Genomic DNA, 16,965 nt, shown 5'->3' on the forward strand with positions numbered 1-16,965 from the left:
AGGTGATACCTCATTGTAGTTTTGATTTGCATTTCTCTAATAATTAGTGATGTTGAGCAGCTTTTCATGTGCTTCTTGGCCATCTGTATGTCTTCTTTGGAGAAATGTCTATTTAGGTCTTCTGCCCATTTTTGGATTGGGTGGTTTGTTTTTTTAATATTGAGCTGCATGCGCTGTTTATATATTTTGGAGATTAATCCATTGTCCGATGATTCGTTTGCAAATATTTTCTCCCATTCTGAGGGTTGTCTTTTTGTCTTGTTTATGGTTTCCTTTGCTGTGCAAAAGCTTTTAAGTTTCATTAGGTCCCATTTGTTTATTTTTGTTTTTATTTCCATTACTCTAGGAGGTGGATCAAAAAAGATCTTGCTGTGATTGATGTCAAAGAGTGTTCTTCCTATGTTTTCCTCTAAGAGTTTTATAGTGTCCGGTCTTACATTTAGGTCTCTAATCCATTTTGAGTTTCTTTTTGTGTATGGTGTTAGGGAGTGTTCTAATTTCATTCTTTTCTATGTAGCTGTCCAGTTTTCCCAGCACCACTTAATGAAGAGACTGTCTTTGCTCCACTGTATATCCTTGCCTCCTTTGTCATAGATTAGTTGACCATAGGTGCGTGGGTTTATCTCTGGGCTTTCTATCTTGTTCCATTGATCTATATTTCTGTTTTTGTGCCAGTACCATATTGTCTTGATTACTGTAGCTTTGTAGTATAGTCTGAAGTCAGGGAGTCTGATTCCTCCAGCTCCATTTTTTTCCCTCAAGACTGCTTTGGCTATTCGGGGCCTTTTGTGTCTCCATACAAATTTGAAGATTTTTTGTTCTAGTTCTGTAAAAAATGCCATTGGTAATTTGATAGGATTGCATTGAATCTGTAGATTGCTTTGGGTAGTATAGTCATTTTCACAATATTGATTCTTCCAGTCCAAGAACATGGTATATCTCTCCATCTGTTTGTGTCATCTGACAGTGGTTGAAAAAGCAGCACTTTAGTAATTGTTTCCTTTACATTTTACACAATGTAACATAAAAACAATTTTCTAACATTTTTCTATTGGTTTGTAGTCCTGTCCTTTGTACCAATGTTCTCGCTTATTTTTTTCTGTTTACTCAGAAATTATCGAGTCAATGTCATCAGTATTTGACATTGCTCAGTGCATCGTTTCCTGACATGGCTACCAGTGGGAGGGGGCAGGGACAGTCGTGTTTGCTTTCCAGGACTTCATGGATATACTAAAAACAACCGTAACAATACCTAAAGTTGTATCATGCTGAATTATTTAGGACTCTTTTGGGTGCAAGTGACAGAACCCCAACTCAAAATATATTTAAAGATTAAAAGGGTAACTGATTGGCTCATGAAATCAAAGGAAGACAAGCAATCATGACACAGGAGGCAGGAAAAGCAAATGTTTTCATCCACATTTTCCACAAGAAGGAGGAGAGGGCTGGGTGACATAACTGCCCAGTGGTATCCAAGTTTGGCAACAGAGCTGGGGCCCAGGTTGCCTAAAGGCTGTGTGGGTTTATTAGTCAAGACTCTTGGCTGTTGCAGTGAGAAACCCAACTTGAAGGAAAAAGGAGGGATGGGTTTTATTAGCTTAGTGCACCCAAGGAAGGCCACATGCCAGCGACCTGGCCTCTGTAACCACACTACAGTGCAGACACAGACCCCTGCGTGCTGGATAAATGCTGTGGGCTCGCACCCCAAAGGCTGCCACAGGCAAGATATTCATGTGCAGTAGACCCCACTAAACCCTTGCCAGAGAGCCTCAGTTAGGCTCCGTTTCTGGAAGAATGTCCAGTTCTTGTGGAGCCAGCATCCAGCCTTTCAGAGTGGGTGGCGGCTAGGTTCACAGTCCAGACTGTGAGTGGGGGGCAGGGGTGGAGGCAGCGAGTGACGTTGGTGGTTCAGAGGCAGCCTCTGCATCTCTGCCCCGTCTACCTTTATCTTTGTTTTTATATTGGGACTCCAGCTGAGGTATTGTTCTTAAAAGGGTCTCTGCTGATTAAAAAAAATAAATTAAAAGAAAAGGTAGAAAATCACGGATTTAAACATGGTTTAGCCTCCCGCCTCCCACCTTTCTTTCTGAAACAGGTCGGCTTCTCTGAATAGCTGTGCAGCCTTGAGATTCCAGGAATTTTAGAAACATTACCTGTTTGTTTCAGCTTGGACGTGACCCACACATCCTGCCCATGTGGAGCTTGGTAGGATAACTTCTTAGAAGCTATGAAAAAACATGACCCTAGCAAGAGGAAGGCTCCACGGTTGAGACAAACTCTTTGTCAGAGGAGCTGTACTTGGTATTTTTATGGCCCCTTAAGTTGCCAAGTGCTATGTTTCCTTCATACCGCCGGCCCCCGTGTCAAGCCAGAGACAGGGACGTGGGGAATCCCGGCTGGCTTGGCCTGAGTCTGTCCTGCCTCTGTGGGGCTCCAGCTCCCTGGGCTTGCCCACTGGGCACGGCAGAACCAACATCCAGTTCCTCTGAGTCACGGTTCATGGGGTCCTCCACTCTGGGCCATCTGGAATTTTCTGGAGAGAAAGAAGCCATTAGTTTCCATGTGTTTCAAAGCATCCTTGGGAGTGACAGGTAGGGCCAATACGCAAGCTTGTGAAGAAGAGGAGAGGGGCTGTGGTTTCCAAGAGGCCAGGTGGAGAGTCGGTATCCAGGAGAGATGGGGGCGGACGGGCGGGTCGCTGGAGAGGGTAGAGCTGGGGCCACAGGGCTTACCTGTCAGGAGACTGGTGTGTGTGGGAAAAGACAGCTAATGTGTAGAAAAGAACCAAGCTCCAGGTGTCCTGGCAGTGGAGTCTTGTGATCCTGTATTTATTTCTGGTTGGAGTCACCTTGAGCACAGCTTCCGATGCCCCACTTGGAACCTCCCGCTGCTGCCTCACCTGGGCTGGGATCCGCAGCCTTCCCTTCCAGCTCCAGCATTTCCCAGCCGCATCACCTCCTACTGAAGGCCCGTCCAGGTCTACCACAGTCCGGGGGTCTTCACACAACAGGAGGAAGGCTCTCTTGTATTTGTGTAACACACTCTCCCTTTGCAAAGAGCTGGTGTGTGAGAAAGAGAGAGAATAGACCTGTGAGATAGTTAAGCCTGGATGATTTCTATCAGACCCTGGTCCAAGGTCAGTGGTCAGAGGTCACAGGTCACGGGAATATCAGGAGAATCTCTCTTGAAAGGAAAGTGGGCCTGGGGTTCCATGAAGCTGCTGGCCGTGGGACTGAGCTCTGTGGGGCACTTCTAAACCTCGTCCCGCAAGATTGAAGGGGAACCAGGCAGAGCAGTAGCCAGGGGCCCTGGCCCCACAAACCTGGGGAGTGAAGGGCAGGGTAAGCTTGGTGTCATGAGTGCCACCCCCTAGAGAGAGGGGGGCAGAGGCCTGCCAAAGGGGCCATGGCCAGGGTCATCGCAGAGGTCACAGTGAGCACACACGGGCATGCACTCTGCAGGGCAGACATGGGACGGCATCTGAACCAGCGCCCAGGGACACCAGCTCTCCATCCTCACGCCTGGTGGGCGGCACCATGGACAGAAATGGGGCCGTCCAACGGTGGCTCCAGCACAGGTCGGAGCTTGCGCTGAGCCACTTCCTCACTTGCTGGGACCCAGAGTGCATGGCCCGGCACCATGGGGTCAGAGGTCGGGCAGGAGGTGCCCTCTCATGCCCCCAGTGGTTCCACCTCCACGTCTCTGCCCTGGTGCTGCAGGCTGAGTGACATCACAGTTGGGAGTGTGAGCCTTGGAGGCGGCAGGTACAGGCTGCTGCCAACTGGTTGGGTGGCCCAGAGGAACTTCCTGGACCTTACTGAGCCTCTCCTTCCTCCTTGGTAAAAACAGGTTGCCAACACGGTGAAATTACCTGGTGAGCACGTAACTTTCACAAATGCAACTCCATTTTGGCAAAGGAAATCCAGGTAGAAAAATGACCCTTTTTTAAAGCACAGATGATTTTGCCTACTCTTCCACCTGTATTCGTCTCCTGGCCCAGGAAGGGTGGGGGTGGGGGGGCAGGGTGCTGCCATAACAAAGTGCCAACACGCTGTTGGCTTAGAACAAGAGCGATTTATTATCTCCTAGTTTTGGGTGCTGGAGCCACCATCAACTAGGTGGCTTAAAGCAACAGAAATTTACAGTCTCACAGTTCTAAAGGCTAGAAGTCAGATGCAAGGTGTCAGCAGGGCCACGCTCCCTCTGGAGACTCTAAGGAAGAATCCTTTCTTGCCTCTCCTAGCTTCCGGTGGCTGCCAGCAATCCTCGCTGTTCCTTGGCTTGAAGCTGCGTCCCTCCAAACATTGCTTCCATGTTCACATAGCCTTCTTCCCTCTGTCTCTGTCCAAATTTCCTTCTTCTTATAAGGACACCAGTCATAGGATTTAGGACCACCCTAATTTTGTATGACCGCGTCTTAACTCCATCATATCTGCAAAGATCCTGTTTCCAAATAAGGTCGCATTCACCTGTACCCAGGGTTAAGACTCCAACTGATCTTTTGGGGGCACGCAATTCTACCCACTGTAGGGGTGGAGACACTGCACGCGACACTGTGGTCAGGAGCGCCCCCCTGGCCCTCAGAGTACCCGGTGCCTCTGTCTCCTCCTGTAGTGCCAGCGTGTCTCCACACAATCCACCTGTGACCCTGGCGTGTGTTGGCCCGCAGTGGACGTTGTAACGCACCTTCTTCTTCTCCCTTGTGCTCCTGTCAACCCATTAGCACTCAGCGCAGGTACCACCCTGGCGAAGGCCTCCCTGACCCTTCTCCCAGCAAAGGTCCTCGTTCCTTCCTCGGGGCTGCCAGAGGCATCTATACAACCTCTACCGTGACGCACGGCATGCATCAGCTTGCTTATTTGTGTTCCCCTGAGCTCCTAGGGCTGGGACTGGGTCTCTTCATTCTGGTATTCCCATCTGATGCACCTGGCACATAGTAGGCCTTGAGAGCTGCTTGGGTGAAGAAGAACCAAGGATGGACAGATGGGTGGATGGATGGCAAGTAATGGACAGCTCTCCCCTGACCACCGCCACAGCTGCCGCTCTCATCCCTTTGTCCTGCCTTGTTCTGCTCGATAGCATTTTTCATCATTGATCATATTATCTATTTATTTGTCATCTCTCTCCTTTCACTAGAATGTGTGCTCTGTAAAAACAAGCATTTTGCCTATTGCTCTTTCACTACTGTATCTGCAGTGTCTAAAACGACAGTATTTATAGGATGCATGGTAGGATGGATGGATGGATGGGTGGATGGGTGGATGGGGGAAGGGTGGATGGTTGGGCGGGTGGATGGCTGGATGGGGAAAGGGTGGATGGTTGGGCGGGTGGGGAAGTGTGGAGGGATGGGGGGAGGGGAGCCTGTGGCTCATTGGACGTGCATCACGCTTATCACAGAGGCAGCTGGTCTCAGTGCCACCCGGCACACATGCTGCCTTGCCCAGCGTGCTTTCGTTGCCCTCCCTCCCATATCCTCACCCCCAGACCCAAGATATGTTTGTTTGTAGCTGTCGTCTCAGAGTAAGGCCCCTGCACTGCCGGTCTGCGGTCAGCAGCTCTGCTGCAGCTGCCTTTAATCCCCCAGAAATACCTGCCGTCCCAGGTGGTGAGGTATTAGCTTCAGCCTGCCCTGGAATGGGCAGACTTTACGTGACGGGTTTCAGCAGCCAGAGCAGTAACACGCTGCCCATGGTGCCGCATCTTAGACCAGTGCTGACCTCTGGGACAGGAGAGAGAGAGAGACTGAGAGAGAGAGAGTGTGTGTGTGTGTTTCACGTGTCCTCTGCCCAAGCTGCACGCAGAAGGAGTATTATCTTCCCTCCCTCCCTGGAGAGGCTTGTTTTATATAATCTACTTGTCTCCCAGGCCCACTTAGTTATTGAAAGTGGTCAGAGGTTAGACAGAGGGGAACTGCAGCCAGGTCTCAGAGCTAAAGGGAGAAGTGTTCCCATGCAGAGAGGCGGAGGAAGAGCAGGCAGGGCCTGGGTGGTCCAGGCTGATACTACAGAGGCTCACCTGACTCCGGCTGAGGAAACACACAAACCAGCTGGTAAACCAGAGGCTGGTGGGGCTCTTGTTTATCTGGGGGGAGGGGGGATGCTCATACCTGGACTGACGTCCCGATGGGGCTCTTTCAAAACATAGAATAGAAGAATTTATTGAGTAAAGAAATAGAGCAAAGACTACTGTATACTCTTTTTTTTTTTTTTTTTTAGTTCTGTGACCTTTTATTTTATTTAGTATACATGACATGAGATCCACCCTCTTAAAAATATTTGTTTTGTTTTTTTATACTGTATACTCTTAAACGATCATTCGGACAAGCCTGATAAATTTCCCATTCTCCACTCAAGAGGTACATTCTATCTACAAAGCAGGGAGGGGGTCACTGGTCTAAAGCCAGAACCCCATCACCCCTGGCCGGGCCTGGAAATACCAACTCATGTGCCTTCCCAGATTCCTTATTAGTCACTCTTGTCGTCGGATGCCCCTTGCCTACACATACCACCCTCTCCAGCCCTTTCGTAGGAACTATGTTTTAGGGCAGCTGCTTTCTGTAGAGGAATTGAGTGAGAGGGGGGCACAGTTTTCACCGTGGCTGGATTTTTTTTTTTCCAAAACACTTGCTATTGCCTCTACCTGGAATATGTTTTCCACCTTTTAAAAACTGAGATATAATTTACATGCCATAAAATTCACCCTTTAAAATATATGAGTAAATGGTTTTTAGTATCTTTATGAGATGGTGCAACAATTGCCACTGTCCAATTCCAGAATATTTTCATTATCCCCAGAAGAAACCTGGAGCCCATTGGCAGTCACTCCCCATTCTTTCTCTCCCCAGACACTGGCAACCTCTCATCTACTTTCCATCTCTGCAGATTTGCCATTTCTGGACATTTCATAAAAATGAAATCAAACCATATGTGGTCTTTGGTAGATTCACCCGTGCTGTAGCATGTATCAGAACTTCGTCTCTTTTTATAGCCATGTAATACTCCATTGTATGGAGCTACCACGTATTTATCCAAACATCAGTTATTGGACATTTGGGTTGTTTCCATTCTTGGCTATTATGAATACTACTGCTATGAACATTCATGTACAAGCCTCGTCTCCCGCCAATGGCTTTAAAGAACTTTTGCCAGCCTAGGCCAGCAGCTAATCTGATGGCAGATCGTGGCTAAGCACAGACTTTCTCCCTCTGTCTTCCTCTTTTGGCCTCATATTTGCCTCTCTTGATACCCAAATGCCCTTGTTTTGGGGGAAGTGTGGGCAGCATCTTGAGTTGTGTGTGTCACATGGTACCACCACCAGCTTGAGTTTGAAGAACTAAGTGGCTAATTGAAGAGGGTCCTCCAGTAAAGCTTGTATAAATACCGTGCACCCCATTTTATACAAGACCGTCTGAAAGTTCTACATAAGCGCCCCAGGGAAGGTGGCATTCATTCATTTATTCACCATGGTGCCAGTAGGCTGGGGCCCCAGCTGATCTTGTGGGTGGGACCAGTCCTCTATAGCACTGGCCTGGGTTATTCCTGGGGAGGGAAGACCTTAGAGGTGCAAGGCTTTGTTCTGTCACCTTTGTCACTTTGTTCAGCTGATTTCTGGCCTCCCATTGGGGTCTTCCAGCCTCAGGCCAAAGAGAACACAGGCAGAACTCCTCCATCCTTCCCCAGCACACCACCTGGTCACCAGGCTCTCTGCTAATTCCCTCCACCTTCCCTAACCTAAGCTTCCTACACCCTCCTCCCCTGCAAACCAGCTCCACTGGACTCTCTCTGCCAAGACTGGGGGCCCCATGAGGAGAGGGACCAGAGCAGCCTTGCTTGTCCTGGTGCACTCGGCCCTGAGCAGAGTGTCAGGATGGTGGGAGAAATGGTTCTGCTGCCACTGATGACGATGGTGATGACGCCAACGATGGCAGTGACAACACCAGAGGTACTTGCTGAGGTGTCTGCGCACCAGGCACCGTTCTACGTTCTTTACATGTTTATCAACACACTTAACCCTCACAGGGACCCCAGGAGCCTATTATTATCTCCATTTTACAGGTGTGGAAACTGAGGCACGTAGAGGTTAGGTCACCTGCTCAAAGTCACATAGCCATCAAGAGGAAGAGCCAGGAGCTGGCAGTTCACAGTGTGGCTCCAGATCCCAGGCTTTTAACTGCGATGATATTTTATATATGTACATACATATGTAGTAATTTGGAGGCGATAGATGGATGGACACAGCGGTCAGAGCAGTGGCTTCATTAGAAGCCCTGAGGGGTCCCGCATGCCCCTGGGCCACACTGAGTCCTGGCAGAGAGCTAGGACTCCATGCCGAGGCTGGGTCACCAGGGCAGCTCCCCTCTGCTGCAGCCCTGTGGCCGGGGGTGGGGGGTGGGCAGGCCAGGATGCAGGTCAGAGCCCAGGACTCTGGGGCCCAGACGGGAGCCTGGCACCTTCTGAGCTCGTGGAAGGCCAAGTGTCCCGACAGCTCCCTCGGCCCGGCCTCAGAGCTCAGCTCCCCATCCAGGCTCGGCTTCCTTCCATTGTCTCCACGGGGCACGCCCAGTGTGTTCCTGTGGTGACCTGAGGCCGGAGGGAGGGAAGGGGCCAGCCCGGAGCTGGGTGAGGGTGGGAGAGGGGAAATGAGAGGGGAAGACTTGCTGCTTTTCCTTGTTTGTGTTTTGTATTAAAGAAAGCAAATAATATCCTTTGAGAAAACCATTAAACAAAGCACATCCTAAAGCAGCAGAGGCCCATTGTGCCTGTCCGAGCCAGAATTCATTCATGCCTTCTTGGTCCGATTGTTGCAACCAAGAGACAGGGTGTGAGGGAGGGACTGTCAATATAAATAATATAAATTAAATAAAATAAAATTTGAAATGTGCCCTTCCCTCCCTGGACTCAATAGGAGTCTCGGCCAAGCGTCTGAAAGGCCAAGGTCCCCGTGTCCTCCTGAGCCTGTTGTCCTCCCCGTGCCCGCCCCAGGAAGCACCTCAAGACTGGCCGGGCTGCCCATGTCCAGGGCTGCTTAGCCCCGTGGCTGGGGGCTAAGCCCTGAGAAGGCCCAGCAGGACCCTCCGCTAGGAGCCCAGATCCAGAGGGCTGCATGTGCCCTTGCCATGGAGGGGGTCTGGGCTTCTGTCTCCCTGTCTGTAAAGTGCGTGGGGGGCGGGTGCTAAATGGGCTCTCACTATGCCCTCTCCAGCACACTGAGCCCCGTCACACCCTCTGACCCTGTGCACACCCAGGGCCTTGTGGGCGGCATGGGGGCCATGCTCAGGCTATGGATTCTGCATCAGGACCCATACCCAGGTGTCCCAGGCCCAAGCCAGGCCTCCAGGCCTAAGACCCTCAACCCCTCCCACCTCACCCCAGCCTGCCCATAATGGAATGGCAGTGCTTTCCCATGTCCCACCAGAACACAGTTTTCTGGGGGGAGGGAAATGGTAAGAAGAGAGCTGGCCATCAGCCCAACTTCTGCAAATAATTCTGCCTGTGGCCCAGCATTTGCAAGATCAACCCTGCATTATGAATAGAGGGTCTCCCTCTGATCTTGATATAAATATATACATAGTTGTTATCATGATGACAATATGCAAAAGACCATCTTTAGGATTTTCCCCAGTTAAAAGTTTAAAAAAAGCATTTAGCTATTTGCATGTTTCCTCTAAATATACCCCAGGAGTATAAGTAACAAAGATCTTGGGTAAGAATTGCATGAGGCATCCTGGACTAGGATGAGGAGACCTGGGTCCTAGCACATTCCCTCTGCATGAGGCTCAGGATTTGCAAGGAGGCTGCATCTCCTTGGTCCTCTCAACAGCTCAGAGAAGATATTAACATTCCCATTGTGTTAGGAAGCTTGATGTTAGAGGGCCAACTTGTCCTCCATCAGCCAGTGATTCCAGGATCTAATTCTCTTGCTAATTCTCTGCTAGACCTTGAACTGGCTCATCCACCTCTCTGGACCTGAGTGTTCCCATCTGTAATTTGAGTGACTGGATATGACAAATTCTAGGGACCCCTTTGTGTCCCCACTGTTCTTTGGTTCTATAATTCCAGCATTGTCATCTGGTGGGAAACTCATTAACTCTAGTGTTCTCCATTTTTCAGCCTGGATTTGGTGGCCAGAGTCTAGCCTTTCCAAACTCTCGATTTCGTTTCATCATAGGTGTTGTTGTAGTTAGTTCAGACCCGGAAGTTCTTTGCTCTCTTTCAGAAGATTTACTGACAATCCTCTCTTCCTCCCCCAAACACACAGGGCTACCACCCGATGCCCCATGAGGTGGAGATTGCGCACACGAAGAAGTTGTTCCGGAGGAGGAGAAATGACCGAAGGTAGGAGACTCTCCATCGCCAGCTTTGGGTTTTCTCTGCCTCTGCCGGCCCTTCTGGAGCCACAGTCCTGTCCTGTGTTTGGCTTTTCCTGGTCATCAGCCGATGCAACAAGAGGCGACATAGGCTCAGTGGGCTGGTGACCGGGGGCGGCGGCGGCTGCCCGCCTCTTGGTTGGCCCTGGGATTGGATCTATTCAGGAGTCCAGGGCAGGTTTGGCAGTTCAGGAAGAGAAAAGCTCTTTCCACTGACCATGCAGCAACAGTAACGGTCCTCAGGGGACCAGGACCTGCCGACGTGTGTTTTGAGACACAGCCTCCAGGAGGCTCTGGAGCTCACAGTTCCAGGACTGTCTTTCCTCTGCCCTGTCCTGGGAGCCGTCCCTGGCCCATGCTGGGTTCTGCTGTGACAGCGACACACAGATCAGAACTGCACATGCTGCTTCTCTCGAATGCCTGGGGGGTTGGGGCTCACTTAAACTAAAGCAGAAACCAGGATCTCCCCTGGCATCCAGCAGAGGGCTGGGTGACAGCAAGGGGCCAGAAAAAGTGCCTGGGGTAGCCCTGGATAGGAACAAACAGCTGATGTTGGGCGTCTGGGAGGCTGAGCCTTTGTTTCCTTAAAGGCTGTCTGACAGGGAAAGGTCTTCAAGGAGCATTCCAAATGGAAGAGTCCGGGTGCAGAACAGTGTTTTAGTATGTGGCCATTTGTGCAAAAGCAGAGTTAGAGTATTTGTTTGTTTGTTTGTTTGTTAGAATGTGCATAGATGATTTCTGGATGGAAATGAGAGAGGGAGCAGGGAGGAAGAGAAGGAGGGAAGCGAGGAAGGAAGGGAGGGAGGGACGGAGGGACGGAGGAAGGAAGGCTTCTGCTTGAAGAATTAAAATGAGGTTCTCCTCTACAGGGAATTTCTTCTTAGTTAAAGGTGATGCCTTGTGGTTTTACCTTTAATGAACAGAGCATGTTCTCATCTCAAGAGAGCCAAAAAAAAAGCCCAGTCAACATGCTTCCTCAGAATACTAGAAATGCCTCTTCTTGTGCAGCTTCCTGGAGACTAGGGCTGCCCAGGGTCCCTGATCCCTCCCTCCACACGCGGGCCCTGAACGAGGCGTGTTGGGTGGTGGCCGCAACTCAGGGTGGATGGAGGACCAGGCCCCCGGAATGTCATCAGCCGGTGGAGTTAGTGGAACCAAAACAGCCCCAGAGGACAGTGAGTGTACAGCCATCTGGGAGGAAGGCAGTCCGGGCTTAGAAACCACCAGGCACTTTCTGTAGTGGCGTCAGAAGGGGAAACTGAGCAGGGAGAGTTGGACCAAGCCTATTCCCGGCCTGACCAGAGTGTAGTCATCGCACCGTGTGTGCTGCCTTCTTGTTGTGCAGCTTCACGGAGGCTAATTCCTGATTGCTGGGTTCCCCGCAAAGAGAAGACATAGGGAGCACCCCCTAAAGGAGGAATGGGGTTCACAAGGGACTGGGGAGGTGTCAGGAAGAGCAGAGGCTGGCTGTCGCTCCTCCCCTGCCCTGTGGTCCCCAGAGTGTGTGTGGAGGTGTGGGGAGTCCCCGAGCTTCCATAGGAGAAGTCACCCTGTGGGCCCAGGCAAGGGCAGGCTGCTCTCAGCGTCCAGATCGGCCGCGCCTCCGCTTGTGGGCCAGGTCACCTCACTCAGCAGGAGCCCCTGGACAGTGCAGGTCTCCGGAAAGCGGCGGCGTGACCCAGGAATGTAGGAAAAGGATCGTGACATGCAGGCACCGGGAAGCCGGCCTTCCGGCTGAGCCTCGCTTGTGTTAACAAATGCCCAGTTAGGTCAGCACACCTCGCAAAGGATGTGGACCCGGGACTGGGTCCAAAGCAAGGCAATAAAGATGATTAAAGGGATGGAAAGTATGTCCTGTGAGGAGAGGCTAACGGGCCAGGGCCAGGGAAGAGGAGGCTACAGGGAAAGGACGTGCATGCCAGTAAACTCTTGAAAGATTTATACCGAGCGCCGAGGAGCGGCCGCCCACCTTCCCCGGGACCCGAACTGCAGGAAATCAGCTGAAATGAAAGGAGAGAGCGTTCCTCTGGACCAAAGACGGACTCAAGCAACAAACGTCTTGACCATCAGGGGCTCGGACTCTGCCATTCAGCATGGCAGACACGCGTTGAGCCTGTGCTGTGTGCCGGTCGGGGCCCCACCTTTAGTCACAATCTGGAATATGGTGCAGGTCAACACTCGGCCGTCACAGAGTCCGCAGGCAATGGGGACTTTCAGGAGAAGAGCAGGCAGCCGGACACTTGAAGGACCTCTTTGTCTGAAAGCAGGCAGCCAGCACCGGGGGCCTCCCGAGTCCTCCTTGGTGGAGCGTGTGATTCTGGCATTTGAGGAACGGCTACAGGATGTTATCCAGTCGACCCTAACCTTCCAGCTGATGATAGATAGTCACGGCCTTGCTGAGCCCCAAACCTTTATATTTGACCTTGATAGTTAACACTTTTGTACAGCAGGTTAACCTTCCTAGTAGTGAGGCTTGCATTCCCTGGTGGCAGAGGGGGAGGTGACCAGAATCAGATGTGGTGGCCAAGGGCACAGCCAGCATCTATCTGTGTCATGCCTCTGATCTCTCCCCCTCTGTTGCAAGGGAGAAAAGGTGCTGTTTCCCCTCTTAACAGATGGAATAGCTGAGGCCAGGGACACTAGCCAACATTGCTCAGCTAAGTAGCAGAGCTGAACTCACCCCTGCTGACTGCAGCTCCAGCCTTTTCGACTCCACAGCCTCAGGTGGACCTCTGACCTAGAAAAAGCCAAGAGCAGGGAGCTGGTGGGTGCATAATTAGGAGGGTGGCTGCAGTGTCACATGAAGGGAGGTGGCCCGCTCCATCCCCCTGGTGTCTCTGAGGCTCTCCCGGAAGGCCTGCAGGGGTCTGCGGCCTTCCGTCTGACTGCAGAGGACCTGGTGTCTGATCGCTGCAAACTCTCGGCAGCTCGGCAGGTTGCTGAACCTGGGGGTCCGTGCTACCCCACAGCCTGCAGCAGGAATTTCTAAACTGGGCTCTAGAGCCCTAGTCTTGACGGAAGTCTAGATTATATCCTAGTTCCCGGTGGCCTCTTGAGGTCTTGAGTGTGCCCTTACTGCTTTTATTCTCTGATGTCCGAGGCATATGCCGTGGAATTAGATGCCGGATGTGAATGCCACCTTTCCTACTCATTAACTCCGTGATTTTGGCAAATTACTCTATACCTTGACAACTTTATTTCCTCTTCTGTAAAATGGGTTCATTAATTGGGAGGCTTAACCAAGCTCATCCTTGTAAGGCACCGGGAAATGGTCTTAGCGCCAGCTAAGATCACAGGGGGATCCGAGGTACTCAGAAAACAATGTAAGGTGACAGTGGAGTGCAGATGTCTGCGGTGGCGGGGTGCAGGGATGGGGCTATTGTCCCAAATCCCCATGAGTGCGGGTTTGCTTGAGCCCAGGGAACTTTCCTTGCATCACCTCCAGGGGCAAGGCACCCAGGGTCAATTGTTCCTTCTCAGGGATCAACTTTTAAAGCTTTGCTCCCGCTGTCGGGGCTGGCGGGGAAGGAGGGCCCCTCTAGAGCAACCATCTGCAGACTCTGCTCCCACATTCTGTGCGCTGCTTCGAGGGCCTCTGTGTCTAAAATTGAGTTGTGGGCGTCTTTTCCTCATTTTGCAAAAAAAAAAAAAAAAAAGGTTAAGCTCGTGAACAGTTCAAAAGTTTTCTCCTTTAAAATGGTCTCAAAACATGGACAACTGGTAACCACTTGTTTATTTTGCGAAACTAATCGAGGATGTTTGCTGATTTCAGACAAAATTATGCATTTCATGATATGAATGTACTAAATGAGTATTTCACGCATTCCTGAAAGAGCAACATGCCTCCGGTTGCTCTATCCCCACCCAAGCCAGAGACCTGCCGACTGGAAGGGGGTCCGCTGAGGTTCGTCTTCTGCCCTGAGCTCCTTACCCTCAGGATGCAGGGCAGAGGGGCAAACTCTGGAGGGCTGAGTCCCGGCCATGCCGCTGACCCACTGCCTGTGTTGACCTTGAGTGAGGTCTCACCTCCGGAGGGATGCAGGGGTTTTCTCTACTCCCCCCACCCCTGCTCCATTTGAAGAGATGGACATCTGAGGCCATGAATGAAGGTCATGGTCTGTGCTCCCTGGGAAGCAGAGTCTGGGATGGAGATTATTGGGCAGGACACTTGCTAAGGAGTGCCCTTGGGGTCACGGAAAGGGAGGGCAGCAGGATTGGGCAGAGGGAGGAGGTGGGTTGCAGCACAGTCTGGGTGGGGAGTTCTGATTCTACGGGAAGTTCTGAAGTTGGGGTGACTCTTTAGAGTTGTCCCAAGATGGAGAGAAGGGGCAGGTCTTTGTATCCCTGTGTCTGCTCTAGTCATCAGATGGGGAGTGCCTTGACCTTGAGCCGGCAGCTCTCCGCCCCAGACAACTTCTGTAGGGCTGACCGCCGAGGGCTGTCTGCCACAGCGCATCCAGCAGCCAGGGGCGAGTGTGTCATTTCTGAGCAGGGCCCGGGGTGGCACATCACAGCGAACACCACAGTGAAGCACTCTTTAACTCTCCAACTAGGATTGATGGGGCAGTGCTCTGTGCTACATTCCATGCTGCAGAGAAACCAGAGAAGTGCCAGGCGTGGTCCCCGGTCTCAAGGGCCTGAGGTAGAGCTTGCACAACTGGCCTCAGAAGCCACCAGAACGTGGGGCACGACTACGTAGCACGCATGTGTTCCCGCGAGGGGGTTCAAAGAAGGGAGCCAGCGAGAGTGGTTACAGAATGCTTCCTGAGGAGGTGGGCACTGAATTAGCCACGAGTCACGAGGGGGATTTGGAAGGGAGATGGGAGGACATTAGGGTGAGACTGTGAAAGCCTCAGTGAAACAGATGTGGGAACCAGGGATTCCCACCGCCCCGGATGTCGCTCCCACAAAACTCCCTAGAAACAGAGCCGGATGGGTGGAGCTCACTGCTGCCACTACCCGCAACTGAACTAAAGAGAAGAGAAAAGCCGGAGCTCCTGGCTCCTGACGGGGCCCAGCCCAGACGTTAGAAGTCCCAGTAGACCCCGCAGGCTCCAGAGCTGGCCTCCTAACAGTGAGAGTGGGGCAGCTAATGGAAGCATTAGGGGTCCATCGCACGATGCCCGTGCGGCTGGGGAGACAGGAGAGCCATTCTCCAAATTAATTTGTTTCATGAAGTGAGGTCTCAGAACGGTTAATTTACTCCATGTGCAAAGCAGATTTGAAAAGAAGGAAAGAATGGCACAGTCATCGCCAGCTAGTATCAGATGGCTCTGCTGGGCGAGAGGCAGGAGAGCAAGCTGTCCCCACATCTGAGTGCCACCCCCTCCCTGGGTCCCCAGATGGTGCAGTCGGGCCACAGCCTGGACGCTGCAGGGTGAGCAGAGCCCCCAGCAGCTCTTGCTGCCTCTGTCCTATGATCGACCATGACAGTGGCTTGCTGTCCTCTAACCGTAGAACCAATTTACAATCTCATTTCTCCGTCTCCTCCTCTGCCGCCATGTGCCCAAACCCTCCCTGGGTGCCAGGCTCTTTCCCTGGGGACAACATTAGAGTCAGCCGTCAGATTTGATTTTGCCAGCTTTCTGTGACATCATCTAGGTCACTGATAAAAATGAACAGGGCATCTGGAATTAATGGTGATGGGTATGCAATTTTGGGAAGATACTAAAAACCCTGGATTTTGTGATTTAAAAGGGTAGATTTTGTGGTAAGTGAATTATATCTCAAATTTTTTTTTAAGTTTTTGTTTAATGGATAAGGCAGGTCCCAGGATGGAGTGATGGGGCAAGCCTCTGTAAACGCTCCTTAATCTTGGTGTTTGCTGGGTTCCCCAAGTGTATCAGGAGAGTAACCCTTTCAAGGACGTAGATTTGGTCTGGCCCTGACTTGGTCTGTGTGACTGTGTGCTAGCTATCAGTGGTTACATCTTTTCTTCCAGATCATTGGCTTGGCAGTCTCCTTAGGAGAGATGATATCTATATTTTTCTGATTTTAAAAAATTGGAACGGTATACACATAGCTGCAGTCTCTAGCACTTTGTTCCTCAGAAGTAGTCAGGGGCTATTTATGACCTCACGTGCAAAGCTGTCTTTTTCTGGACCATATTGTTCCATCCCTTGGGCAAGAAGATGAGCACTCAGAGTACCTGTCTCTCTCCCAGGATTTCCTCCGAGGCCCTCGGCAACGTACTGAGGATGCTTTAGCGGGGTCTACCTTTCCTGGTCCAACACATGTTCTCTGACAGAAGGCGGACCTTTCTCTCAGCGGCCCCCTTAATTCTACATCGTCTTCCCCATCTGCAGATTCATGCTTGCCTCCTCCTTCTCACTCTAAATACAAAAACTTAATTTTAGAATTGTCATTAATGCCTGTTGAGCCCACTCCTCGACACACTCTGACAGCTCTACCCCACCCTTTGATGGCCGTCACTGGCTACAGGAGACCCCTCGTTCCCTTCTAGAATTCACCTTACCCTCCTCCTCTTCACGCTGCGCTCATGGGCAGGGACCCTGGGGGAATGCCAGTGCCACGTTAAAATCTTGTCTCTAAGTCACAGTTGCTTTCTGGAACTTGCCATTCCCTTTAGCACCTCACAT

At 51.3% G+C, this 16,965-nt stretch overlaps 1 protein-coding gene across 9 annotated transcripts in view; it reads left to right on the forward strand.

Moving 5' to 3' along the window:
- Positions 1-16,965, forward strand: part of CTIF (cap binding complex dependent translation initiation factor) — a 302,316-nt gene that overhangs the window by 149,703 nt on the left and 135,648 nt on the right. For all 9 annotated transcript variants that reach the window (XM_059894009.1, XM_059894012.1, XM_059894003.1 and 6 more), the window contains one exon: positions 10,258-10,334. In XM_059894009.1, the coding sequence (XP_059749992.1) occupies positions 10,258-10,334 (77 nt within the window). The remainder of the gene's footprint in view (positions 1-10,257; positions 10,335-16,965) is intronic.

Source organism: Balaenoptera ricei, chromosome 14 (assembly GCF_028023285.1).
Source record: "Balaenoptera ricei isolate mBalRic1 chromosome 14, mBalRic1.hap2, whole genome shotgun sequence".
NCBI classification, from domain to species: Eukaryota; Metazoa; Chordata; class Mammalia; order Artiodactyla; family Balaenopteridae; genus Balaenoptera; species Balaenoptera ricei.